The following is a 27942-nucleotide window of genomic DNA, read 5'->3' on the forward strand; positions in this document are numbered from 1 at the left end:
ACCAATGTCTCGGGTTATTGAGCTCACCTCCCCTTCCAGCGCCGATGTGTGGACTCGGAGCCCTGAGCGTCCCAAGTCTCCCCGCTGTTGTCTGTGTGGCGTGCACTCCCCTTGGAGCGCTGGCGTGCCGACCCTGGGGCTTCTGCGGCTCGGTCCCGCGACTTGGCTTCCGCACGGTGGGCGACCTTGTTCTCCCAGTAGGTCCTCCGATTCACGATTCCCGTGCAATTTTTTCCTGGTTCTTTTTTTCTGCGGCTACCGTAACTCCCCTTTTATTAAACTAAATTTTCCCGGACTATCGGTGCGCGCCCTCACTATTCCGCCATCTTGGCCGGTATTTTACTGTTGAAAGTTTGACTATAATGTATCGTGGTGAAGATCTTTTCTGATCATTTCTATTAAGAGTTCTATGTGCATCCTGTTCTTGGATGCCCCTTTTTCCAAATTAGGGAAGTTGTGCTATTATTTCACGGAATAGGCCTTCTGACCCATTCTCTCTTTCCATGCCTTCAGGAACTCCTAAGGCACATATGTTTGGTTGTTTGGTAGTATCCCATAAATCTTGAACACCATTTTCAGGTTTTCTAATTTCTTCTTTTTTTTGTCTGAGATATTTCTAAGGATTTGTCTTCTATCTCAGACATTCTTTCTTCTGCCTCACCAAGTCTTTGCTGAGGCTTTCCACTGTATTTTCTATTTGACATATTGGTTTCTTCATTTCTAATATTTCAATTTGATTTAAGTATCTCCATCTGTTGGCAAAATATTTCATCCATATTGTGTATGGATTCCTTTATCTCATGAATTTTGATTCTCTGTGTTTGAGTAATCTTATATTTCTTTTGAATTCATTTTCACTTCATCTTCACATTCTAATGTTGAAGTATTGTTGTATTCCTTCAGGGGAGCCATATTGTCTTCCTTGTTCTTGTTTTTTTTTTTTTTTGTATTTCTGTGTTTATTTTTAGGCATTTGTGGAAACACTTGGTATTTTTCCTCTGATGGCTTTTATCTTTGAACGATGCTTCTGTGCCTTAGTGGAACGTCTTCTGCTTCAGTGGATATCCTGAGGTGTGTGCTGGATGTGGCCAGGTAGCTCTCATCAGTGCTCTAGGGTGGGGTGAGAAATCAGCGTGACGTTCAAGTTGGGCATGGTAGATATCCTCTGTTGTCAGTAGCGTGAAAGGTATGATCACGTTTGTGGGCATAATCACAGCCTCACCTCCTCTCTTCCAAAGTGATCAATGCCCAGGGTTAGCCTAGAGTGGCAATAACCCTCCACCCATGCAGGTGCATGAACCACATAAAGAATCTGTGCATTTCCCAGTGTGAGCAGAGAACCCTCTGTAGTGACGCACCCCAGGCGATCAGGGAGCTCTGAGGCCAGACACAGTTATTGCCCAGTGATTCAGCTGCACCCCACACCTATGGTGCAGTCACAGGATTCCTAAAGTTATAGAACACAAGGCTTCCACAGTCACAGGGTGCAAGAGTTCCACTCTCAGCCCTAGGAGCCTGCCCCTTCCATAAAGACTGCAGAGGTGCTCCCAGAGCCAGCTGCCTGTCAGTTTGAGACCTGGATCCTATGTTTTTTGTTTTGAATTGTTTTGAAATAAATCTTTATTTTTTATTTATTTTTTAAAGATTTATTTGAAAGAGTTACACAGAGAGACAAGGAGAGGAAGAGAGAGACAGAGACAGAGAGAGAGAGAGACAGAGAGAGAGAGGTCTTCCATGTGCTGGTTCACTCCCCAATTGGCTGCAACTGCCAGAGCTGTGCCAATCCAAAGCCAGGAGCAAGGAGCTTCTTCCAGGTCTCCCACACAGATACAGGGGCCCAAGGACTTGGGCCACCTTTTACTGTTATCCCAGGCCACATCAGAGAGCTGGACTGGAGGTGGAGCAGCCGGGACTTGAACTGGTGCCCATATGGGATGCTGGCACTGCAGGTGGCAGCTTTACCTACTACGCCACAGTGCCAGCCCCATGATTCGTATGTTAGAGTGGAGGGATGGGAGTGCCTCACAGTCCTAAGTGGGTGCTCAGCCCCTGCCAACCCTACAGGACAGACTCAGCCAGTGGGGAACATGGCACTAGCTTGAAAAGTAGTGGAGTTAGTTCCTCTAAATATTTTGGAGAATGCAGCTGTAAAGCTATTGGATGCTGGACTTTTTCTTCATGGGAGAATGAGGGATTACTTTGCTTGTTTGGGGCCAAAAATTAATGGGTAGAATAGTCCAGACACAGTTCTCTGAGTCCTGAGCCCAGTGGTGATCTCTTGGAAAAGACACCTCGCCATATCCTGTTGCTTTTCCTAAAGGATAGAAGAGATCTGAAAGATGTGGAGTTAAAGATGGATTTGTGCTCTCAAGATGGCAAGTGTAAGAGGTGAAGGAGTTCGCAGAAGCCAGACTTTCTACACCTGGATCATCATATGCTGTTGGGAAAAGCTGTTAGTACCTTGGCTACATCAGAGTGGGGCGATTGCATTTCCACCCTTGCTTCTCGGCTAAAAGTATGGGCAGTCTCAGGGGACCCTAGGGTGTCCCAGGAACCCAGGACGTCTTCCCAGATGACTGCAAGGGTGTAGTCCTTCCAGCTACTGCTTGGGCCCCTCCTTAAGGTCTGGTAGGAATTGGAGGCAATTAGTCTAGTTTGATTTCTTTTCTTAACCAGGAGCTTAGGGACTTTTCAAGAGTCCTCTCTGTGGTTTGTAAAATGGTAGCCTCTCAGCTCTTGCTATAGAGCCCAAGACAGATAAAGAAAGCTCAGGAGATCCTGGACTCTCCTGTTGCTTTTTTTTCTGGTATCCTTAGTAGAAACTGAAGACCCAGAAAGCTGTTTGATGCCTGAGCTCACCACATACTGGCGGAGGTCAGAGTGAGGTTGGAATTCTCGGTGGGCAAGGTGTGTATCTGTGCCTAGGGTCTCCTTATGTATTCCTCATATATTCCATATACATTCTGTGTGATGTTTCTTTGCTTGTGCAACATAGATATATGTATCTATTTTTGATGATTCTCTCTCCCTTTCTCCCTCCCTCCCCCATCTCTCTCTCTCTCTCTCTCTCTCTCTCTCTCTCTCTCTGTGTGTGTGTGTGTAATATGTGATGGACCCACAGCCCACTATTTTTCCTCTCTAAACACACAGCATACAACTCTAAACAGACTCACATTAAGAAAGTATAATTTTTTTGGTTTTGTTCGTTTCATCTCAAACATTTGCTCCGCTCTCCTTCTCTGACTACCTCATTTTTATCTGTGGACAGCCATCATCAGTGTGAGTAAATGAGCTTGCAGAATCTGAAGATACAGAGATGTGCTCAGCAATCTGGAACAGACGTCTTCTGAGTTGACTCATGACAGCCATGGGAAAGAAGCCCCGTATCTGTGCTCAATGATGTGGGTGTGATCTTAGATCTGTACTTGTTCCCGAGTGAGGTTACATGTGTTTGAGAAAGTGGGGGGTGTGTGTGTGTGTGTGTGTGTGTGTGTAAGTGCTGCTTGCTTGATTTGTACGTTGTGCTTATGTTTATGTGCTGATGCTTTTGAGTGACAGGAGCTCATGTACCTTTCTGGCTGACTACCTTCACCTGTGTTGGATATGGGTGGGGGGGAGGCAGGCTGGAGCCTTATCTCCAATGACGTGTGTGTGTGTGTGTGTGTGTGATAATGTATGCTGCTTCTTGCCTGAGTGGGAAGAGGCATGTGTGTGGAGTTGGTGATATTAATGACTTTTGTGTGATGTGTCTGACTTTGTGTTTACTTTTTACTGTGTGAGTGTCCAGAGTGTCAGTGTATTTATCTGAAATGTGACTCTTATGTGCTGCTGGTTGTATGCTTTGTATTGAGATGATACAAGTGTTTGCATGTGGTTGTGTGCATTGTTTTGTGTATCAGACCTTGTATGTTACTTGAGAGTTTTGATTTATGATTCCATAGATAATTTAGTCACATGTTCTATGTCCTGTGTATTTGTCTATCTATATTTATATCTATATCTATATCTATATCTATATCTATATCTATATCTATATCTATATCTATCTATGTATCTGTCTATCAAGAGAGCAAGAGAGAGAGAGGTCTCCCATCTGCTGGTTCACTCCTCAGATGGCTGCAACTGTTGGGGCTTAGCCAGGCCAAAGCCAGGAACCAGGAGATTTATCCTGGTCTTCCATATGGGTAGTAGGGGCCCAAGCACTTGAGCCATCCTCTGCCACTTTTCCTAGGCAGTTAGCAGGGAGCTGGATAGCAAGTGGAAGAGTCAAAATTCAAACTGGTATCCATTTGGGATGCTGGCATCAAAGGCAGTGGTTTTATATGGTACACCACAATGGCGGCCAAGGTATAAAAATTTTTAAAATTTATGTGCACAATGGGTCTTCAAAAAGTTAATAGAAAATGCTTATTATAAAAACTATGCATAGATTGCATTTTAGGGCCTGAATCAACTCATATTTTAATTTCTCTTTTCTATGAGATTTTGAAGTACACTTGTATGTGTTTCGGGAGCTTCTGGTTAACCTTTATGAACTCAAATACTTCTTAAATTTCTTTAAACAGTGATCATATTTCTGTCTGAGACAGGCAATTTCATGTGCATTTCCACCCTTTGGCAGCTATTGATGCCTGTAGTAAGTCTCCCAGTCCTCAGTCCTGTCCTTGTATCTTTTTCTGGCCTTGGGAAGTGACCTCAGCTCTCTGGGGTTCAGACCTCGTGGGTAAATGAGGGGTAACTGATCCTCCTGCATAACGGCTGTTAGAAGGATGAATGAGACAATGCATACAAATTCTTCAGCACCATGGCTGGCCAATGGTCCTCAGTGCAAAGGAGGAATTTTTGTTATCTTTCCACAAATCCTTTGTTGCTGTCATGGAGATTTCTTATTTTCCCATTGTCTAAGGAGGAACAGGGAGACGTCAAAAGCCCGTCCAAATGTTCCCTCCAAAACCTCAAGGTCATGACTTGATTTGCTTTTCACAGCTCATGGGTCTTGCTTCCTTCGGCATGCAAAGTTCTACTTGTAGCCAAGTTCCTAGCTGGCTCTTGCCTTCTGGTTCTTTGGTGAGTAGTGACACACTGTAGCTCAGTGAACAGCTGAGCTCTGCATAGGGGCAATCATTGCCTTCCTCAGTGGTCATGATCTGAGATAACCTGTGCCCCTGAGCAAGTACAAGGTCCCTGAGGAGGATTTGCTGTTCTGCTTCTCCGTGGTGCTGAATAAGTTTTGTCCATTGGGTCACTTACTTCTCAAATGCCATTATAAAGGAGAAATGGTTACCACTCCATTACTAGTGAGAAATGTGGACCTCAGAGAGCTGAGGCCACTTCCAAGATCTAAAACTAGGAGATCTACTGAATAAACCAAATTAGTAATGCCTAGTAGATTAACAATGTCTGATACCTCTTTCCTGGTACTGGTTTCATGCTTTAGTCATAACGAATTACTGAGGTTTGCATCTTTTTCTTGATCTCAAGATGTCAACTCCTTCAGTCCAGAGACTGCATTTCTTGTCCACTATTACTGTGCACATGCTCAGGAGTTGGTGTTGTGACTGGACAAGTTTATTCTCAAATAAATACATGTTGAATGAACAATTAATCTCCTTTCATTTATTTGGATAGAAACTTGGTTAATGTGAGGGTTTGATATGTGGTTGGGACTAGAATAGGACAGATTTGTGAATCATGCATCCAGTGTGAGAAAGAAACACAATTGTAGCTGCAACAAGAATTTTGTATCAGAGGATATACTGATAATGGTCTGGTCACGTCCACTGACATAAACGAATTTCCTCGATTCCCAACAGAGAAAACACCAGCATGAGGTGGGAGAACCAGAGCCATGTGTCCACGTTCCTCCTCCTGGGGCTCCCCATCCGGCCGGAAGAGCAGAGCATGTTTTTTGCCCTGTTCCTGGGCATGTACCTGACCACAGTGCTGGGGAACCTACTCATCATCCTGCTCATCAGGCTGGACTCCCGCCTCCACACCCCCATGTACTTCTTCCTCAGCCACTTGGCATTCACTGACATTGCCTTCTCGTCAGTCACTGTGCCAAAGATGTTAATGAGCATGCAAACTCGGGACCAATCCATCCCCTATGCAGGATGTATAGCACAGATGTACTTTTTCATACTTTTTGGCTGCCTTGACAATTTCCTTCTCGGAGTGATGGCATATGACAGGTATGTGGCCATCTGCCGCCCACTGCACTACATCTCTGTCATGAGGGAGGAGCTGTGTATCTCATTGGTAGCTGGGTCTTGGATCTTTTGCTGTGCTCATGCCCTGTTACACACGGTCCTCTTGGTCCAGCTGTCCTTCTGTTCTTATGTTACCATCCCCCACTTCTTTTGTGAGCTCACTGCCCTCCTGAAGCTGAGCTGCTCAGACGTCTCCCTCAATGAGCTGGTCATCCTTACTGAGGGAGGAATGCTTTTCGTCGTTCCTCTGAGTAGTGTCTTAGGCTCTTATGTCCGTATAGGGACCACTGTTCTGAGGGTCCCCTCCTCCAAGAGATTGTTGAAAACCTTTTCTACCTGTGGTTCCCATCTTTTCGTGGTGTCTTTATACTATGGGACACTTGCAGGTGTTTACTTTTTCTCTTTGTCACAGAACCCCAGTGAGAAGGACATAAGTGTTTCTGTAATTTACACAGTAGTCACACCGATGCTGAACCCCTTCATCTACAGTCTTAGGAACAAAGATATCAAACAGGCCTTAGAAGTACTAGTTAAGAGGGCTAACCTCTTTAAGTGGCCATCACTAAATCTTTATATTTGATTCATGAGCACTGTGAGATGTGACTCCTAAGATTACTTTATGGAGATAACTGATGCAGTTTTAAAATAATACATTTATATATTCCAATATGTACTGTGTTCTTAACAGGTCATCAGGACCAACTTTATTACTTAGATTGTCAGACCTCTAATCAATCTTTGCTCATTTATCATCTTTTATAAGATATATGGAAACTCTTAGGCAAACATGTATCATTATTATGGATTTACCTTTTTCTCCTTTCAGATATGTCATTTTTTACCTCATATATTTTATTTAAAATTTTTTTCTCACAGAAACCTTTAATTTAATGAGTACAAATTTCATAAGTGCAACTTGAAGAATATAGTGATTGTTCCCACCATACCCGCCCTCTCATCCCCACTCTCACCCACCTCCTTCTCCCTCTCCTATTCCAAGTCCCATCATCCATTAAGATTCATTTTCAATTAACTTTATACACAGAAGACCAACTCTATACTAAGTAAAAGAGTTCAATAATTTTCACTGAAATGTAATTGCATGGAAATGGTTTTTGCACACACACACACACACACACATACACACAGAACAAGTTTTACGGTTACTTCTTATAGTACAACTCATTGAGGACAGAAGTGCCCAGTGAGCCCTATTGTTAATTTTACAATCAACACTCATATGTATGATGTCAGCAATCACTCGAGGCTCTTGGCATGAACTACAAACTCTGTCAGCATTTAGACAAGGTCATAAGCAAAGTAGAAGTTCTCTCCTCCCTTCAGAGAAAAGCACATCCTTCTTTGATAGCCATTTCTTTGTAGGACATTTTTTTTTTTTTGCCACAATGTCTTGACTTTCCATGCCTGAAATTCTCTCATGGGCTTTTCAGCCAGACAAGAATGCCTTAAGGGCTGATTCTGAGGTCAGAGTGCTATTTAAAGCAATTGTCATTCTATGAGTCTCCTATGTAGATTGCTTCCCATGTTGGACCATTCTCTCCGTTTAAATTCTATTATTATTACCAGACATTTGATCTTATTTATATGATCCCTTTAACACTTAATCCTATCTCTATGATCATTTTAACACATAATATTGTCACTTTAACATTAAGATGGCATTTTTACCAACCAACTTAATGGAATTTGGAGTCTGATGGCAAGTTTTTAAACTGTACCCTTAGAAGTAAGTATGTAGGAATATATGCAGAGCTATACAGCTTTACAGTTACAAACTTCCTCCTCCCTCTCTTATTCCCAGTCTTATTTTTGATTGAGATCTATATGCAGTTGACTTTATACACATATGATTAAGTTAAGAGTTCAACAAATAGTAGAAAGAAGAGAATAAAAAACTGTTTCTTGACAGTCAAGACAAGGGCTGTTCAAGTCATTGCTTCTCAAAGTGTCACTTTCATTTCTACAGGTTTCCTTCTAGGTGCTCTATTAGTTTTCACAGATCAGGGAGAACATATGGTATTTGTCCTGTTGGGACTGGCTTATTTTGCTAAGTATGATGTTTTCCAGATTCATCCATTTTGTTGCAAATGACTGGATTTCTTTTTTTTTTACCACTGTATAGTATTCCATGGCATACATATTCCATAATTTCTTTATATAGTCCAGTTGATGGGCATTTAGGTTGATTCCATGTCTTAGCTATTGTGAGTTGAACTGCAATAAACATGGGGGTGCAGATAACTCTTTTGTTTACTGATTTCATTTCCCTTGGGTAAATTCGCAATAGTGGGATGGCTAGGTCATATGGCAGGTCTATATTCAGATTTCTGAGGTATCTCTAAACTGACTTCCATATTGGTTATACCAGTTTACATTCCAACTAACAATGGATAGGGTAACTTTTCCCCCACATTCTCGCCAGCGTTGGTTGTTGATCTTTGTATGAAAGCCATTCTAACAGGTGAGGTAAAACCTCATTGTGGTTTTGATTTGCATTACCTGACAGCTAATGATCTGAACATTTTTTTTCATGTGTCTGTTGGCCATTTGGATTTCCTCTTTTGAAAAATGTCTGTTTAAATCCTTAGCTCATTTCTTTACTGGGTTGTTTCCTTCATTATTGTGGAATGTCTTGATCTCTTTGTATATTCTGGTTATTAATACTTTATCAGTTGCATAGTTTGCAAATAATTTCTCCCATTCTTTTGGTTGCCTCTTCACTTTGCTGAGTGTTTCTTTTGCAGTACAGAAGCTTCTCAATTTGATGATAACTTTGCCTTTGATTGCCTGTGTCCCTGGGGTCTTTTCCAGGAACTCTTTGCCTGTCCCAGTGTTCTCTAATAATTTGATGGTATCAGGTTGTAGATTTAGGTCTTTAAACCATTTTGAATTGATTTTTATGTAAGGTGTAAGGTAGGGGTCCTGCTTCATATTTCTGCATGTGAAAATCCAATTTTACCAGCCACCATTTGTTAAAGAGACCGTCCTTGCTCCAGGGATTGGTTTTAGCTCCTTGGTCAAATATAAGTTGGTTGTAGATGCATGGACTAATTTATTGAGTTTCTATTCTGTTCCATTGGTCTATATGTCTATTTTTTTGTCAGGACCAGGCTGTTTTGATTATAATTGCCCTGTAGTATGTCTTGAAATCTGGTATTGTGATGCTTCTGGGTTTGTTTTTGTTATATAAGATTGCTTTAGCTATTTGAGGTCTCCTGTGTTTCCAATGAATTTCAGCATCAGTTTTTCTAGATGAGAAAAGAATGTCTGGTATTTTGATTGGTATTACATTGAAACTGTAAACTGCTTTTGGAAAATGAACATTTTGATAATACTGATTCTTCCAATCCATGAACATGGAAGTTTTTTTTTGTATCTCCTATTTCTTTCTTTAATGTTTTGTAATTCTCATTGTAGAGATCTTTGACATTCTTGGTTACATTTATTCTAAAGTATTTGATTTTTTTGGTAGCTATTGTGAATGGGATTGATCTTAGAAGTTTTTTCTCAGCCATAGCTTGTCTGTGTATACAAAGGCTGCTGATTTTTGTGTATTGATTTTATATCCTGTTACTTTACCAAACTAGTTCCAATAGTCTCTTGGTGGAGGCTTTTGGATCCCACATATAGAATCATGATATCTGCAAATAGGGATAATTTGACTTCCTGCATCCCAGTTTGTATCCCTTTCATTTCTTTTTCTTGTTTTCTTTCTTTTTTCTTGTTTCATTTCATTTTTTGTTTCAATTTTGTTGATTTCCTCTCTAATTTTAATTATTTCTTTTCTCTTGCTAGTTTTGGGTCTAGTTTGCCATTGTTTTTCTAGATTCTTGAGATGCATTGATAGTTCATTTATTTGGTGCCTTTCCAATTTCTTGATTTAAGCACCTATTGCTATAAACTTTCTTTTAATTAGAGAGTTTAGGCCATTTACATTCAAGGTTACTGTTGATAAGTAATGGTTTGGCCCTGCCATTTTTCCATAAATATTCCTATTTTTAACTTTGGATTTCCTTTATACTTTAACTGGGAAATTTACTTCCTTTATCTTCTTCCATCGTGATGACCATGTTTCTGTGTTTCTGTGTGCATCACATCCTTAAGCATCTTCTGCAGGGCTGGACAGGTAGGTGACAAATTCTTTCAATTTATGTTTGTCATGGAAGGTCTTTATTTCACCTTTTCTAATTAATGAGAGATTTGCAGGGTATGGTATTCTGGGGTGACAGTTTTTTTCTCTGAATACTTGGAATATATCTCACCATTCTCTGCTAGCCTGTAGGGTTTCTGATGAGAATTCTGCTATGAGTCTTATTGGAGATCCTCTGAAAGTAATCTAGTGTTTCTCTTGTGCACATTTTAGAATCTTTATGATTTGCTGTTTATTGTTTGATAATCATGTGTTGTGGTGAAGAACTTTTCTAGTCATCTTTATTAGGAGTTCTATGTGCTTCCTATACTTGGATGTCCCTTTCTTTATTCAGGTTAGGGAAGTTTTCTGTTATTATTTCACTAAAAAGCCTTCTGATCCTTTCTCTTCGTAAACCTTCAGGAACTCCTAGAAGCTGTATATTGGGTCTTTTTATAGGATCTTGTAGATTCCTAACAGTGATTTTTAGTTTTCTAATTTCTTCTTCTTGTGTTTGGTTTGACTGTATAATTGCCTGTGCTTTGTCTTCTGTGTCAGATAGTCTTTCTTTTGCTTCACTGATTCTATTGCTAAGGTTTTCCTTTGCATTTTTATTTGTTCTATTGAATTCTTCATTTCCAAGATTTTATTTTGATTACTCTTTATATTTCAACTTCATGGGAGGAATTTTCATTCATGTCATGTATGGGTTTCCTTGTTTCTGATTAATTCTAAGTAATCCTATTTTTTGGATTTTTGGATTCCATTTCTGGCATTTCTTGAATCTCCTCATCTTTGTAATATAGTATTGAAGTGTTGTGTTCTTTTGGGGGCACCATGTTGTTTTCCTTATTCTTGTTTCTTGAATTGGTGTATTTATTATTAGGCGTTTATGGAGCTACTTGTTGGTTTCTTGTGTAGCTTTTATCTTTGGACTATGTGGATTAGTGGAGTTTTCCTTTCAGGGAATACATAGGGGCATGTGGTGGGTGTGACCAAGGAGCTCTGTTCAGTGCTCCAGGACGAAAGGCATGTCTGAGGTGACACACCAAGGTTTGGCATGGTAAATCTCCTCTCTCTCTATCAGAGGGGAAGTTTGTCTTGTCTGTTGGCTTAGTCTCAGCTGAGCTCCTCTCCTTGAAGGACACCAGTGCCTGGGCACTAGCCCCAGTCAGTATATTATTCGTCCACTCTGCCACACAAGATCTGTGCAGTCCTCAGTGTAAGCTCAGATTCCCCAGCAATGTCCCTCACCAGGTAACCAGGGAGACCTGATAGTGTGGAGCCTCCCACAGTGACTGCAGTATCCCAGCCACACAGTCTCAGTGTTTGCACAGTCCCAGTATGCAATCCTCTCACAGTCATGAGCACTCAGTCTCCTATCTGTTCTACGTATAGGACTTGGGAGTCTCCGCTTGGCTGGTTGCTGGGCATGGACTTGAGCTGGTACAACTGTTACATATGTCCAAAATGGTGCCTACTCTCTATCAGTTTGTTACAGGATGCAGTTGCAATGTGATTGAGGAGAGAGAAACATGCCTCTCTCTTTGTTTTTTTCTCCTCTAGTCTGGCAGGTTCACTGTCCTGCCACTGTCCCCCACAGAGCTCCAAGCTGAATTCTCTCTAGGCTTTTCCTGCAGCTTTTTTGCCAGTGTCTTAGGCTTCAGTCTTGTCTCACCTCATTCTCCAGTGCTGGTACAGAGGCTCTCAGCTGCTGGGGTCCTGAGTTGTGGGTGTTCTCGCCCTCCAAGTAGGCCCACTGTGTCCCTCCAATTTGCATAGTTTCCTCTGCTGTTTTCTCCCTCACTCTTTCCTGAGACTGCACTCAGGACTTCTAGGACTCTCCTGGGTTTATTTAAAAGGAGTTGGAAGACATCTGTATTTGAATTAAATGATATGCTCTGACTTGAATATTTGAATATTAAATATTTGAATATTAATTCAAACTCAGTTCTTATAAGCACTGGTTTCAAAGGGGGAGGTAGTAAGTTTAATGGAGGGGAAGTAATCATTTTGAAATGAATTTTCATTATTAAAATCTTACCCACAAGAGAAACTAATTCAACCCTTTTGAAAGTCACAGACTAGGAATTCATGCTTATCACAATATCTGAAATTGAATCATAAGGTTGTAGAATACTTCCTTTTCCCATAGTTAATCACCACATCCACAGGACTTCAGTTGAAGAATAGTGGATTACAACTGAGATACAAGGTACAGAAGCTATGTAAAAAGAAGTCTCTACAGAAATGCAAAAACAGTAAGAGAGAAAAAACATGGAAACCAGGAAACACTGGGACCTCCAACACCTGTAGCTATTGGAAATGGTAAACACAGCCTAATTCCTAGTCTTCTAAGCAAAAATGCTCATGGTGAACATTCTATTCATTTTTTAAAAGATTGATTTATTTTAAAGGCAGAATTACAGAGAGGTAGAGGCAAAGAGAGAGAGAGAGAAGTCTTCCATCCACTAGTTCACTCCCCAAATAGAAGCAATGGCCAGATATGGGCCGGTCTTAAGCCAGGAGCCAGAAACTGCCTCTGAGTCTCCCATGCGGGTGCAGGGGCCCAAGGACTTGAGCCATATTTTACTGCTTTTCCAGGCCATAGTGGAGAGCTGGATTGGAAGTAGAGCAGCAGGTACTCAAACCAGCGCCCATGTGGGATGCTAGCAGGGCAGGTGGCAGCTTTACCCACTATGCCACAGCACCAGACCCTATTCAGTTCTATTCATTCAGTTATTATTATCTAAAGCATCAATCCAACATTCAACAAGAAATTATAAGGTATGCTAACAGGCAAAAAGCCCAACATTCTTACAGTACAAAACAGCCATTGCTGGAAGCCAGGTAGCCATGTGGCCCAACCACCCATGTTAGCCCCACCCCTATCCTAATGGGATTCACTGCTCCTGCTTCCCTACCCGCCCTCCCTGGCAAAGTTTTAAAGGGACCTGTTCCTAAACACATGGCTCTCTCTCTCTTCCTCTCTGTCTCCTGACCTCTGTCTGTCTCTCTCTCTTACACTCTCCTTCTCCCTCTTTCTCCTTCTTTGCCCCTTCCCTCTGGTCTGTTGGGTTTCCCCCAATAAACTCTTTCCCTTAAAAAAAAGATACAAAGCAAGCATCAAAACCAGACTTTATAGATGTTGGAAACATCAGTCATGAGTGTTAAAATAACTGAATAAATATGCCAGACTGTCTAATTGGAAAAGTAGAGAAAAAATCCAAGAATAGATGGTTACGGTAAACAGCTGGAACATGAGTGCTTTGTAATTTTCCTCATGTAAAAATAAAATTTATTCCTAAATCTGTATATATAAAATACATGAAATTTGTATAACTTAAATAATTTTTTTAAAAAAGCTAAATAATAAAAATACAGTTTATATTCTGTTGAACATCTTTCCAATTTTCTGATATTATGAACAAGATTGCTATGAACCTTCTTATTTCTATCTCTAGTTGACATGTACACAGGGTGTAAATTTGACAATGGGATTGCATCATGAACAGCTATGCACACTTGTACATTACAATGGTATCTTATTTCTCTACTAATAATGATTAAAACCAAATTTACCCAACAGACATTTGCGGTACATTTCATTCAACAGGTGCAGAATATACATTTTTCTCACTAACACATAGCATAATCTCCAGGGTGGATCATATGTTAGGCCACAAAACAAGTCTCAACAAATTAAAAATGTAAAATCATAGCATATATTTATTATCTGACCACAGATTAATAAAACCAAAAATCAATAACAAGAACTTTAGAAATTATAAAAAATATGTGGATGTTAATCAGTGTTCCATTGAACAATCAATGAGTAAATTAAATCAAAAGATAATTTAAAAAATTTCTTGAAACAAATGAAAATTTAAACACAACATTACCAAAGTCTATGAAATACAGGAAAAGCAGTACTAGAAGAAAGTTTATAACAACAAGTGCCTACACTTAAAAATACTTCAAATAAAGAACATCAAAACACCACTCAAGTTATTAAAAAAGCAAGAAAAAAGCAAATCCAAAGATAATAGAAGACAGAATTGAACAGAATTAAACAGAGACCAAAAATTGCAAAAGATCAATAAATAAAGCCAGAGTAACCAAGAAAATAGAGAGGCAATATCCAAGTAAATAAAATCTGAGATTAAAAAGGACCTACCAGACATACAAAGGATCACTGAGCTTGCTATTATTAACACACCAACAAATTGGAAAACCCAAAAGAAATGGATAAGTTCACATTACATATACACCACGAGGACATAGAAAACTAGAGCAAACTAACACAAGTAATACTACTGAGTCAGCAATAAGTATCCCAAGAAAGAAAAGCCCAGGACTGGATGTCTTTACTGCTGCATTTTACGAAAGCTCCTAAGAAAACTAAGGTTAATTTTTCTCAAACTATTCCAAATTATTGAAAGGGGGGAAGCCCTTCCAAATTCCTTCCATGAGGTCAGCATTAGCCTGATATCAAAGCCAGACAAGGACATACACACATATGAACTACATGCCAATCTCCCTGATCAACATACATTTCTCAATAAAATACTAGCAAATCAAATACAACAGCACATAAAATCCAACAACATAGCAAAAAGATCACTCACCATGACAATGTGGGATTTGTCGCAGGATGCAGGAATGCTTCAACATATGCAAAACAATATACATCATACATATGATACATCATATCTATAGAATAAAGAATGAAAGCCATGTGACCATCTCAACAAATGCAGAAAAGCATCTGATAAAATTCAAGAACCCTTCATGATTAAAAACAATCTTCAAATAGTTATGTATATAGAAGGAATACCTCAACACAGTAGGAGCTGTATATGACAAACCCACTGCCCATGTCATAGAGAATAGGGAAAGACTGAATACTTCCTCCATGATCTGGCACAAGACAAAGATGTCCATTCACCATTCTTATTTACTATGGTAGATGTTATAGCCAGAGCAATAGGCAAGAGAAAAAACCACATTCCTGTAGAAAAGGAGGAGGTCAAATTATTTGTGTTTATAAATGACATGATTTTGTATACAGGAAAACATAGAGACTATACAAAAAACTGTTAGAACTGATAAGTGAATTCAGTAAGGTTGCAGGATACAAAATCAACACACAAAACCAACAAAGTTTTAAATACACCAATAGCGAAATTGTTGAGAAAGAAATCAAGCAGTTCCATTCAAATAGCTACTAAAACATTAACAAAATCATCAGCAACAAAAAACTACCAGGAGCAAATTTTACTAAGAAAATGAACGATCCCCTACAATGAAAGCTACTAAACACTGAGAAAGAAATTAAAGTGGACATAAACAAATTAAGAGACGTTCCATGTTCATAGATTAGAAGAATTAATATTAGAATTTCCAAATTGATCTACAGATTCAGTGAGGTTGATTTCAAAATATAAATGACATTCTCACAGAAATTTTAAAAAGTGCCCCTAAAACATGTATGGGAAACACAAAAGACTCTGAATAGAAAAATCCTGGGCAAAAAAAAAAACAAAAACAAAAACAAAAAAAACAAAAACAAAAACAAAAACCAAAGCTGGAAGTATTTTACAATACCTGATTTCTTTCTTTTTTTTTTTTTTTTGAAAGCTTTTATTTAATATAAATTTCATAGATACCGCTTTTGGAATATAGTGATTCTTCTCCCCATACCTGCCCTCCCACCCCTACTCCCATCCGACCTCCTACTCTCTCTCCTATTCCATTCTTCATTAAGATTCTTTTTTTTTTTTTGACAGGCAGAGTGGACAGTGAGAGAGAGAGAGACAGAGAAAGGTCTTCCTTTGCCGTTGGTCCACCCTCCAATGGCTGCCGCGGCTGGCATGCTGCGGCCAGAGCACCGCGCTGGTCCGATGGCAGGAGCCAGGTACTTATCCTGGTCTCCCATGGGGTGCAGGGCCCAAGCACTTGGGCCATCCTCCACTGCACTCCCTGGCCACAGCAGAGAGCTGGCCTGGGAGAGGGGCAACCAGGACAGAACCCGGTGTGCCGGCGCCGCAAGGTGGAGGATTAGCCTAGTGAACTGTGGCGCCGACTTAAGATTAATTTTTAATTATCTTTATATACTGAAGACCAACTCTATACTAAGTAAAGATTTCAACAGTTTGCGCCCACACACACAAAGTATAAAGAACAGTTTGAAGACAAATTTTACCATAATTCTCATAGTACAACTCATTAAGGACAGAGGTCCTACAATGGGGAGCAAGTACACAGTGACTCCTATTGTTGATTTAACAATTGACACTCTTATTTATGATGTCAGTGATCACTTGAGACTCTTGTCATAAGCTGCCAAGGCTATGGAAGGTTTTGGAGTCCACAGACTCCATCAGTATTTAGAAAGGGCCATAATCAAAGTGGAAATTCTCTCCTCCCTTCAGAGAAAGGTACCTCCTTCTTTGATGGCCCTTTCTTTCATTTTTTTGCCACAGTGTCTTGGTTTTCCATGCCTGAAATGCTTTCATGGGCTTTTTAGTCAGATCTGAATGCCTTAAGAGGTAGTTCTGAGGCCAGAGGGCTGTTTGGGGCATTTGTCATTCTATGAGTCTGCTGTGTGGCCTGTTTCCAATGTTGGATCATTCTCTCCTTTTAAATTCTATCTATTGTTATTACCCAATACTTGGTCTTATTTATGTGATCCCTTTGACACTTATTCCTATCTTTATGATCAGTTAGGTACTTAAAATGATCACTTTAACTAGTAAGATGGCATTGGGACCTGCCAACTTAATGGGATTTGGAGTCCCATGGCAAGTTTTTAGCTTTACTGTTAGGGGTAAGTCTGTGGGAATGTATGCCAAACTGTACATTTCCACATATCCTTCCTCTCTTATTCCCACTCTTTATTTTTTATAGAGCTCAATTTTCAATTGGATTAAAATACCTATGCATAGTTCTGTTAAGTAAAGAGTTCAACCAATGGCATAATACCTGATTTCAAGGCATACTCCAAAGCTAAAGTAACTAAAACAGCATGATACTGGCATAAAAGCAGATACATAAACCAAGGAAAACAGAATAAAGTTAGAAGTAAATCCACATCTATAGCCAATCTGTTTTTGACACAGGCAATAAGAATATACATTAGAGAAAGGAAAGCCTGTTTAATAAATGGTCGTGGGAAAAGTAGATATATGAGTACGTATACAAAAGAAGGAAACCGGCCTTTACCAAAATTAAAAATAAGACCCAGAAAAAGAAATATTCAAGTGTATCTATTTATGTGCAAATGCCATGTTTTGTTAAATTGTTTCAAATCTTTGTCAAATGAATTCACGGGAATTATAGACCACTATAGTTTCAATGATTTTGTGACTATTTTAATATTTACATAAAGGAAGTTGAAAATCTTTCATCTGGTTACTGTTTATAGCTCTTTTCTAGTTTCCTGCTGGACTACAGTCTTTTTACTTTTTATTTGTTGAACTCTTTATTTACTAGAGCAATTAAGCCTTTGACTAAGATATAAATTTTGTTAAAAATTTTATTTAAGTTATACAAGGTTCATGTATTTCATATTTACAAATTTAGGAACATAATGATGCTTCACCCCCGTCCCTCCCACCTGCACATTCTCCAATACTTCTTCCTCCTCCCCTTCCCGTTCCCACTCTTCATCTGTTTTGAGTTTACTTAGTGATCATAAAGTTAATTCTGCGCTAAGTAAAAGAGTTCAGCAAATAGTATAAGGAAAAAACACTGTTCTTCAACCAAATAAACAAGGGCTGTAAATTATCTCAAAATGCCCATTTCACTCCAATACATTACATTTTAGGTACATATTAGGTACCGTGGACCAGGGAAAACATATGGTATTTGTCTTTTGGGGACTGGCTTATTTCACTAAATATAATGGTTTCCAGTTGTATCCATTTTATTGCGAAAGACATGATTTTATTTTGTTCATAGCTGAGTGGTACTCCATAGTGTATATATACCATAATTTCTTTATCTACTCAACAGTTGACAGATATCTGGGTTGACTCCATATCTTAGCTATTGTGAATTGCACTGCAGTGAATTGAGGGTATGGATAACTCTTTAATATGCTGATTTCTTTTGGTTTGGATAAATCCCCAGGAGTGGGATGGCTAGTAAGATGTAAATTAAAAATATGTTATCTGGGGCCAGTGCTGTGACACAGCAGGTTAAGCCACTGCCTGCAGTGCCAGCATCCCATATGGGCACTGGTTCACATCCTGACTTCTCCACTTCCAAACCAGTTCCCTACTAAAGTACCTGGGAAAGCAGTGGAAGATGGCTCACATCTCTGGGCAAATAATGATTCAATTAAGGGCTCCCACGTGAGAGACCAGTTAGAGTTTCTGGCTCCTGGCATCAACCTGGCCCAGCTCTGGTATTTGTGGCCATTTGGGGAGTGAACCAATGGATGGAAGACCCCCCCTCCTCCCTCTCTCTCTCTTTCTCTCTCTCTCTCTGCCTCTCTGTCTCCCTGTCTCCCTGCCTCTCTGTCTCCCTGTCTCCCTGTCTCTCTGTCTCTCTCTCCTGTCTGTCTGGCCTCTACTCTCTCTGTAATTCTGCCTTTCAAATAAATATTTTAAAGATGTTATCTCAAGAAAATGAATCAAAGATCTAAATGTAAGGCTTGAAACTATGAAAAAAACTAGAATAAAACACAGGGAAAATACTTTCAGACATTGGTGTCAGCAAAGATTTTTAAGAACACCCCAAATTATGGGAAATAACAGCAAAAGTAGACAAATGTGATTACATTAAACTAAAAGAATCTGTACAGCAACAGAAACAATCAATAATGTAGGAGAATAAACTAAAAAATAGGACAACATATTTATCTAATAAGGTATTAGTTTAAAAAATATGTAAAGAACTCAAATAAGTCAATGGCCAAAACCCAAATAATCTAATTTTAAAATGGGTGAAGGATCTGAACAAACAATTCTCAGAAGAGGATACACAAATGACAAGTAAGTATATGAAAAATGCTGAACATCACTGGTCAGTTTGGATATGTTGTTTTCATTTTCTTCATTTCAAGGAATTTTTGATTTCCCTTTTGAATTCTTCTATGACCCACTGTTCTTTCAGGAGCTTGTTGTTCAGTCTCCAGGTGTTTGTATAATTTTTGGGGTTTCTTTTGTTAGTTTCCACCTTCATTGCATTGTGGTCAGAAAGGATACCTGATAATGACTTCAATTTCTTTGAATTTGTTGAGACTTGTTTTATGGCTGTGTATATGGTCTATCCCTGAGAATGTTTGCACTGATGAAAAGAATGTGTATTCTTCAGCTTTGGAATGAAATGTTCTGTAGATATTTGTTAGGGACACTTGATTTGTAGTATAGATTAGCTCTGTTGTATCTTTCTTCTACCCCAAGAAGCCTTTTATTTAAGGTATACAAACTTCATGTATTTCATAAATACAACTTTAGGAACATAGTGATTCTTCCCACTGAACTCACCCCCCAACCTGCACTTGCACCCTTCTTCCTCCTCCCTCTCCTATTCCCATTATTATTTTTTACTAAGATCTACTTTCAATTAATTTTATACACATAAGAATAACTATATACTAAGCAAAGAGTTCAACAAACATTATGGAAAAAACGTTGTTCTTCAACAGTTGAGAAAAGGACTGTTCAAAGTCATCACATCTCAAAGTGTCAATTTCACTTCTACAAATTACCTTTATGGTGCTCTGTTAGTTATCACAGATCAGGGAGAACATATGGCATTTGTCATTTTGGGACTGGCTTATTTCACTAAGTATGATGTTTTTCAATTTCATCCATCTTGTTGCAAATGACAGGATTTCATTTTTTGAACCACTGTGTTGTTCCATGTAGTACACATCTAATGATTTCTTTATCCAGTCTTCATTTGATAGACATTTGGATTGATTTTATATCTTAGCTATTGTGAATTGAGCTGCAATAAACATGGGGGTACAGATAACTCTTTCATATACTGATTTCATTTCCCTTGAGTAAATTCCCAGGAATGGGATGGCTGGGTCATGTGGTAGATCTATATTCAGATTTCTGAGGTATCTGTACAGTGTATTCCGCAGTGGCTGTACCAGTTTGCATTCCCACCAATGTTGGATTAGGGTACCTTTTTCCCACATCCTCACCAGCATTTGTTATTTGTTGATTTTTGTATGAGAGCCATTCTAACTGGGTTGAGGTGAAACCTCATTGTGGTTCTGATTTGCATTTCCCTGATGGCTAGTGATCCTGAACATTTTTTCATGTGTCTGTTGGCCAATAGGATTTCCTCTTTGAAAAATTTCTGCTTAATCCTTTGCCCATTTCTTAACTGGGTTGCTTTATTGTTGAATTTCTTGAGCTCTTTATGTATTATGGGTATTAATCCTTTTCAGTTGTATAGTTTGCAAATAATTTCTCCCATTCTGTTGATTGCCTCTTCACTTTGCTGAGTCTTCCTTTTGCAGTGCAAAAGCTTCTCAATTTGATGTAACCCCCTTTGTCAATTTTGACTTTGGTTGACTGTGCCTCTGGGGTATTTTCCAAGAACTCTTTGCCTATGTCAATGTCTTTCAGGGTTTCCCCAGTGTTCTCTAACAATTTGATGTTATTGGGTTGTAGACTTAGGCCTTTGATCCATTTTGAGTGGATTTTTGTATAAAGTATAAGGTAGGGGTCTTGCTTAATACTTCTGCTTCGTCATAGTAACTACTCTCCTAGCTAGTTACAGGATGCTGGTACTGGGTGGTCAAGTAGAGAGACATGTATCCCCATTTTTTTCCCTATAGGTTGGCAGGTACATTGTCTCCCACAGGACTCCAAGCTGGACTCATGCCAGGTTCTTCCCACAGCTTTATTGCCAGTAGCTTGGGCTGCGGCAGTCTGGTCTCACCTCACTCCAAAGCTGGTGGTGAGGCTCTCAGCTGCAGGGGTCCTGAGTTGTGCACATCCACACCCACACCCTCCATGTAGATCCACAGGGTCCCTCTAATTTGTGTGGAGTTTCCTCTGCAGTTTTCTCCCTAACCCTCCCCTGAGATTGCACTCTCTCTGCTTTTTTAAAACTATCTTCCCCTAGACTAGAGCAGTAATTTGCCTCCTTATTCTGCCATCTTGGAATCCTTCTGTTGTTTCTTGATTTTTTTCCTTGGGATGATTTGTCCACTAGTAAAAGTGGGGTGCTGAAGTCATCCATTAGTATTGATTGGAACTTATGTCTTCCTTTACATCCATAATATTTGTTTTATAAAACTGGGTGCCCTAGTATTGGGTGCATACATGTTTACTATAGTCACATCTTCTTGTTGAATTGATCCCTTAATCATTACATAATGAACATCTTTGTCTCTTAACAATTTATATCTAAATTCTATTTTGTCTGATATGAATATTAGCTACTCCTGCTCATTTTCAATTCCGTTTGCATGGAATATCTTTTTCTACTTTCCACATATACAGTTTGTATATATTATTATTGGTGAAGTATGTTTCATGTAGGCAGCATATAGATGATAGATGGGTCTCTTTTTTTAATCTATTCAGCTAGTCTGTATCTTTCAACTGGAGAACTTAGTCCATTTACATTCAAGGTTATTTTATAGTTCATAAATAGAATTCTGAGAATATAATTGATTTTTCCCTCCCTCTCTCTCACTCCCCCCTCCTTCTACTCTGTCTTCCCTGCCCTCCCCTCCCTTTCCCTTCCCCTCCCTCCCTCAATCCATCTCTCTCTCTCCTTTCCCTCCCTCCCTCCCCCCCCCTTTCTTTCTTTCTTTCTTGTCAGTGGCTTAATTCTCCATCAAATAAAGAGTAAAAGGTAAAAAGGTAAAAAGCAAAAAAGATTCTAATTTAGTGGGAATATAGGCAAGGACTATAACCAATAGTTAAATGGAAAGATGACCATTTCACCTAAACACAGTAAATTTTACACTTGATCTTAGCCAAAAGGCCAAGAAGCAATACATAGTAAATTTTAAAGTAATCACAGATCATTAAAATGATAGAGATGTAATATTCTTAACCATTCATTTGATAAAGATATAAAATAGGTTGGCAAAACTATATTTGCAACAATACTTATACAGGTCTTTGCTTTTTTATTATTATTTTCTTTTTAAGTTTTAGCTTCCACATAGAAGGGAGAACATCTGCTATTTGCCTTTCTGTGTCCAGCTTATTTCATACAACTTGATGGCCTCTAGTTGTTTCCATTTTGATACAAACAGTAGAATTCCATTCTTTTTTGTGTATATATACCACATTTTCTTTATCCATTCATTTGATGATAGTCACCTAGGTTGATTCCATATTTTAGCTATTGTGAATGGTGTTGCTATAAACATGTGGTTGCAGGTATCTCTTTCATATAATGTATGCATGTCTTCTGAGTATATACACCATGGGATTTCCAGATCGTATGGCAAGTCTATTTCTATTTCTTAAAGAAATCTCACACTGCTTTCCACAGTGGCTGGACTAGTTTGCATTCCAACTAACAGTGTGTAAGTGTTCCCCTTACTCTATATCGTCACCAGCATTTGTTACTTTCTGTTTTTTATTTTAGAATTTCTGACAAGAGTGAGGTGCTATCTCCTTGTGATTTTGATTTGCATTTCCCTAGTGGGTAGTGATGTTGAGCATTTTTTCATATATTTGTTGACTATTTCTATTTTTTCTTTTGAGAACTGTCTATTGAGGTCATTTACCATTTTTTAACTGATTCGGTTGGTTTTTAATGGTTGAATTTTTTATTTTTTATATAATAAGAACAAATTTCATGCATTGTAAATATATAGATTTAGGAACATATATTGAATTTTTAAGTTGCTGATATATTCTGGACATCAGTCCTTTTTTGGATAGGTACATGCTCCCCACGTAGGTTCTCTGTCCTTAATGTGTTTAACTATGAAAATTAAAAACAACACTACTAGTCGAACAATACCCTATACCTGGTTCGGTTGTGTGAGTGCAGCCTGTTGAAATCCTGGCTTAGTATATACTAAGTTGATCTTCAGTATATGAAGGTAATTGAAAATGAAACGTGATGAAGGGCGGGATGGGGGAGGGGAGGGCCTCGGGAGGGAGGGAGGTTGTGGGGGGAAGCCACAACAATACAAAAGTTGCACTTTTGTGAAAGTAATTGAAAATGAAACTCGATGAAGGGCAGGATGGGAGAGGGAATGGGAGAGGGGAGGGCCACAGGAGGGAGGGAGGTTGGGGGGGGGAAGCCACAACAATACAAAAGTTGCACTTTGTAAATTCACATTTATTAAATAAAAAAAACTATATAACAAACAAAAAGAAAGAAAAAGAAAAGAAAAAAAAGAACTTAATACTTTACCCTTTTAGTAATTTTTTATGTTCTACTTAAAACTATTGGTTGAACTCTGTAATTAATACACAATTACTCTTAGGTGTTTAATCAATGCTATAACTAGTACTCAAATAGTATTTTACACTTTGTTGTTTCTGTGTGGGTGCAAACTGTGGAAATCTTTACTTAATATATGCTAAACTGATCTTCTGTATATAAAGATAATTGAAAATTAATCTTGATGTGAATGGAAGGGGAGAGGGAGTGGGAGAGGGGAGCGTTGTGGGTGGGAGGGAAGTTATGGTGGGGGGAAGCTATTGTAATCCATAAGCTGTACTTTGGAAATTTATGTTCATTAAATAAAATAAAATAATAAAAAATAAAAAAAATTGAATGTGGAATTCATCTTAGGTGATAATATTACCTTAATAGGATTTTTAATGTTGGAGCCTAAAGAATGTACAGATTTTATAGATGATTTTAGTCATGTTGGGAGAATTGGCGCATTAATGTGAATTTCAGTTAGTCCCCAAATGAATGATGAGTCATTTAGAGAGACATCTCTCCAGTTCTCAAAGACAAAGACTGAACAAGTCTTTGTATAGAAGATGGATTGTTTTTCCAGTAGACCATGATGTTTTCGTTCCCTGTTCTTTCTTGTGATTGTTCACAAGGGTAGGTCTAAGACCTGAAGGAGAAAAACAGAGAAATGATAGGATTAGAAGTATAAAAAGTAAATATTTAAAAATTTTTATTTTTATTTGAGAGGTATTTACAGAGAGAGATGGAGACAAAGAGAGGTCCTCCATCCACTGATTCACTCCTCCAGTGGCCACAAACGCTGGAGCTGTGCCGATCTGAAGCCAGAAACTTTTTCTGGGTCTCCCACATGGGTGCAGGGGCCCATGCACTTGGGGCACCTTACACTGCTTTCCCAGGTTATAGCAGAGAGCTGGATCGGAAGTGGAGCAGCCAGGACACAAACTGGTGCCCTTTGATGGGAAAAATATCAACAAAGAATCACTGGCATGGAACCTAGGTTAGGAACTGCAAGCTGTGGAAAAGGAAACCCTATTGATTGTTTATACTAGATAGACCAAGAACTTCCTGGTGGATTCAAGATGCAACTGAAACACCAGACATTTCCTGGTGTTCTGAGGACTTGAATAAACATTATTTATTTTTTTAGGTGAGAATACAGAAGGTGAGATTTTGAAGAGACCTTTTATCCATATTTCAAGGACAATCCCTTTAGAAAGTGTGATGTAGACTGATAATTTGAGTGGCAAGAAATCTTCCTAAAGGAAAAACTGATGACTATCTTACAATGAATGTCACTCAATATTTTATGTTTCTGAAACAGATTCATGACATTGATCCCGTTGCCTTGACCTGCTGGACAGGGCATTTCCACCAAGTTTCCAGATCCTGATAGTCTGGAAGTCCAAAGAAGCCCACTGGATTCTCTTTTGTCTTATCCTATCCACAGGAACAGAGCATTAGCCAAAGCACGTTTCAGCACGGAGAGCAAGAGAGTCCAACAGACTGTTAACTAGAGATGCTCTGTGTGTGTATCTAACAGCTAGTTGTTGACTCGCCCTTGCACCCTCACTTCTTAATCTCACATTTCCACCATGAACTCCTGGACTGATCTGATAATCGTTCCGATGCCTCCGGGTTTCTCTGAATTACGTGCTGATTTCTTGGTGGACCAATGACATCCTTCCAGTAGACCATCACTAGTCCAGTGGTGAGGCAAAAAGCTGGAGACGTTCTGGCTAAAATGGACTGCTAATTCAAAGCTGTGCTTTCTTTATACAATGCTCATAATCATTTCTCATATTTTCACATCTCCATTTCTTCTTTTCCAACAAAAGAAAAGAAGACCATGAGAAGGGATAATCAGAGCAGTGTGTCTGAATTCCTGCTCCTGGGGCTCCCCATCCGGCCAGAGGACCAAGACATGTACTATGCCCTGTTCCTGGGTGTGTACCTGACTATGGTGCTGGGGAACCTGTTCATCATCCTACTCATCAGGCTGGACTCCCGCTCCACACCCCCATGTACTTCTTCCTCAGCCACTTGGCCTTCTCTGACATGTCCTTATCATCAGTCACTGTTCCTAAGATGCTCAAGAATATGCACACACACAGTCAATCCATCTCATGTTGGGTGCATCTCCCAGGAGTTTTTTTTCTTATTGTTTGGGGTCTCGACAGCTTCCTTCTCACCTCCATGGCCTACGACAGGTATGTGGCCATCTGTCACCCCCTGCACTACACCACCATCCTGAGTCTGAGTCTCTGTTTCCTGCTAGTAATTGTGTCTTGGGTCTTAGCCTTTGCTACTGCCCTCTTACACACCCACCTTCTAGCCCGGCTCTCTTTCTGCAGAGTCAACACTCTCCCTCATTTCTTCTGTGACCTCTCTGCCTTACTGAAGCTGTACAGCTCAGACACCAGTGTCAGTGAGCTGGTCATCCTCACTGTGGGAACTGTGGTCATTACTTTGCCATTCATATGCATTCTGGTGTCTTACGGCTACATTGGGGCCACCATCCTGAGAACGCCTTCCATCAAGGGGATCTGCAAAGCCTTTTCCACGTGTGGCTCTCACCTCTCTGTGGTTTCTCTGTACTATGGAGCAATTATTGGACTGTACTTTTTCTCCTCATCTAGTACCACTAGTGACAAGGATGTCATTGTGGCTGTGTTGTATAGTCTGGTCACACCCATGCTAAATGCTTTTATCTATAGTCTGAGGAATCAGGACATGAAAGGAGCTCTAGGTAATGTATTTAGCAGAGGGAGAAGATTCTCACCATGATGGGCCTTCTGTTCCACGTCCTCTGCCTGGACTTGTACAACCTCAGCCCCCTGCATGCACCCCCTCTGTGAACTGCAGTTTCTTAGCGAATGTCGATGCAGTACTCTTTCTTGAGCCTATGTTTCCTCCTGGACTTAGTTTAATTACGTTAGTGATGTTTAGAGCAACTCGGGAAAGGGTTTTACAAACATACCTGTGTAACTCTCCCGTTCTATTGTTATTACACTTTTCATTCAGCATGACTTGTCCTCCAAGAATTTTAAAGTTTTACATACACACAACTCTTAATTTCTTTGGATAGTTAAAACACTTTGATAAGCCATTCTTAAGACAAAAATATTTCTTCTTGTAGGTTCATAATTTTATTCTGTGTTTAATTCCACGAAACATTTGGAATTTTGTTAGTAGCCTTAATTAGAGATTTTTTTGTTTAAAATTTCCTATCCATTGCTCCACTGTTTTTTTTTAAATGTTCATAGTATGATAATAACTAGGCACAAAACTTTTTTCCTTCTCAAATTGAGTGGGATTAATCACAAATTGAAGTGAGATGGTTTTCTGTAGGAGGCTGGGGCAATGGTCCAGACAGAGTTGGTTCAGAGACTTGATTGGATCTCTTGAGGTCCTGCAAAGGTCAACTGGGTATACAGCATGGCAGTGAGAGTGGGCGTTAACGTGGCTTTCTGTGTGGTGATGCAATTACGGGTAATCAGTCCATTCTGCTAGCGGGGCTCAGCCTTCCAGGATGTGGGCTGAGGAGTGGCAAGAAGTCGAGGCAATCTGCACTGACTTCAGACAAGACTCCCACACAGCTAGATTTTACTTTAGCTGAAAAAATATCCAGCTACGTGAACAGTGCCCATGTGTCCACCTAAAATGGTACAGTTCTGTCTCTAGCTCTTGAGGGAATATCTCTGCTCAAGACACAGGTAGCTACCTTCTTTGCTGTATGCTGATCACTGTGACAGATGTTTCCATTTCCGTTATTTCACTTGTTCCTAGTAATCGGTATGAAGGAAGGAATTCAGATTGAGAGAGGGTTGGTAGCCAGTCCTGTGCCACTAAGCTAGCCATATGTAGTGGAAGTAGTGTTCAAGATATTGTATATATGCGTTCAAATCTCGAGACCTACCAACCACTTGAATATTTTTCAAACTTGAGCAATATTTTTACATTTTACTGAAATTAAACTTTAATATTAAAAATATGAAAATAGCATTCAAATAAAATGGCAAATAAAACATTTAACTGGATATGTCTTTATACTGTGTGTATGTGTATGTTAATGTGATATAGGATCATATTTTAAATAATAATTTTCAGGCTTACATAATAGAAAACTAACAATACTATTAAATTTCCTTCTGTTTCCTCCTCAATTTTATCATCTTTCCTCTTAAAAATCCTTAATATTCTCTTAAT

General features: G+C 39.3%; 1 protein-coding gene, 1 non-coding gene and 1 pseudogene across 2 annotated transcripts in view; all 3 read left to right on the forward strand.

Annotated features, from left to right (window-relative positions):
• Positions 1-27942, forward strand: part of LOC100357943 (uncharacterized) — a 159691-nt gene that overhangs the window by 73241 nt on the left and 58508 nt on the right. The window lies entirely within an intron of this gene.
• Positions 5827-6789, forward strand: LOC100346664 (olfactory receptor 1J4-like). The gene has a single exon (XM_051841374.3). It carries the CDS (start codon positions 5827-5829, stop codon positions 6787-6789), a length of 963 nt encoding a protein of 320 aa, XP_051697334.1.
• On the forward strand, positions 25583-26549 carry LOC149128880 (olfactory receptor 1J21-like; annotated as a pseudogene).

This window comes from Oryctolagus cuniculus, chromosome 1 (assembly GCF_051225735.1).
Source record: "Oryctolagus cuniculus isolate XC-2025 breed Fujian yellow rabbit chromosome 1, ASM5122573v1, whole genome shotgun sequence".
NCBI classification, from domain to species: Eukaryota; Metazoa; Chordata; class Mammalia; order Lagomorpha; family Leporidae; genus Oryctolagus; species Oryctolagus cuniculus.

Bases quoted from the DNA above. Each gene is read 5' to 3' on its own strand.
- LOC100346664 (XM_051841374.3), top strand. From the start codon at position 5,827: ATGAGGTGGGAGAACCAGAGCCATGTGTCCACGTTCCTCCTCCTGGGG.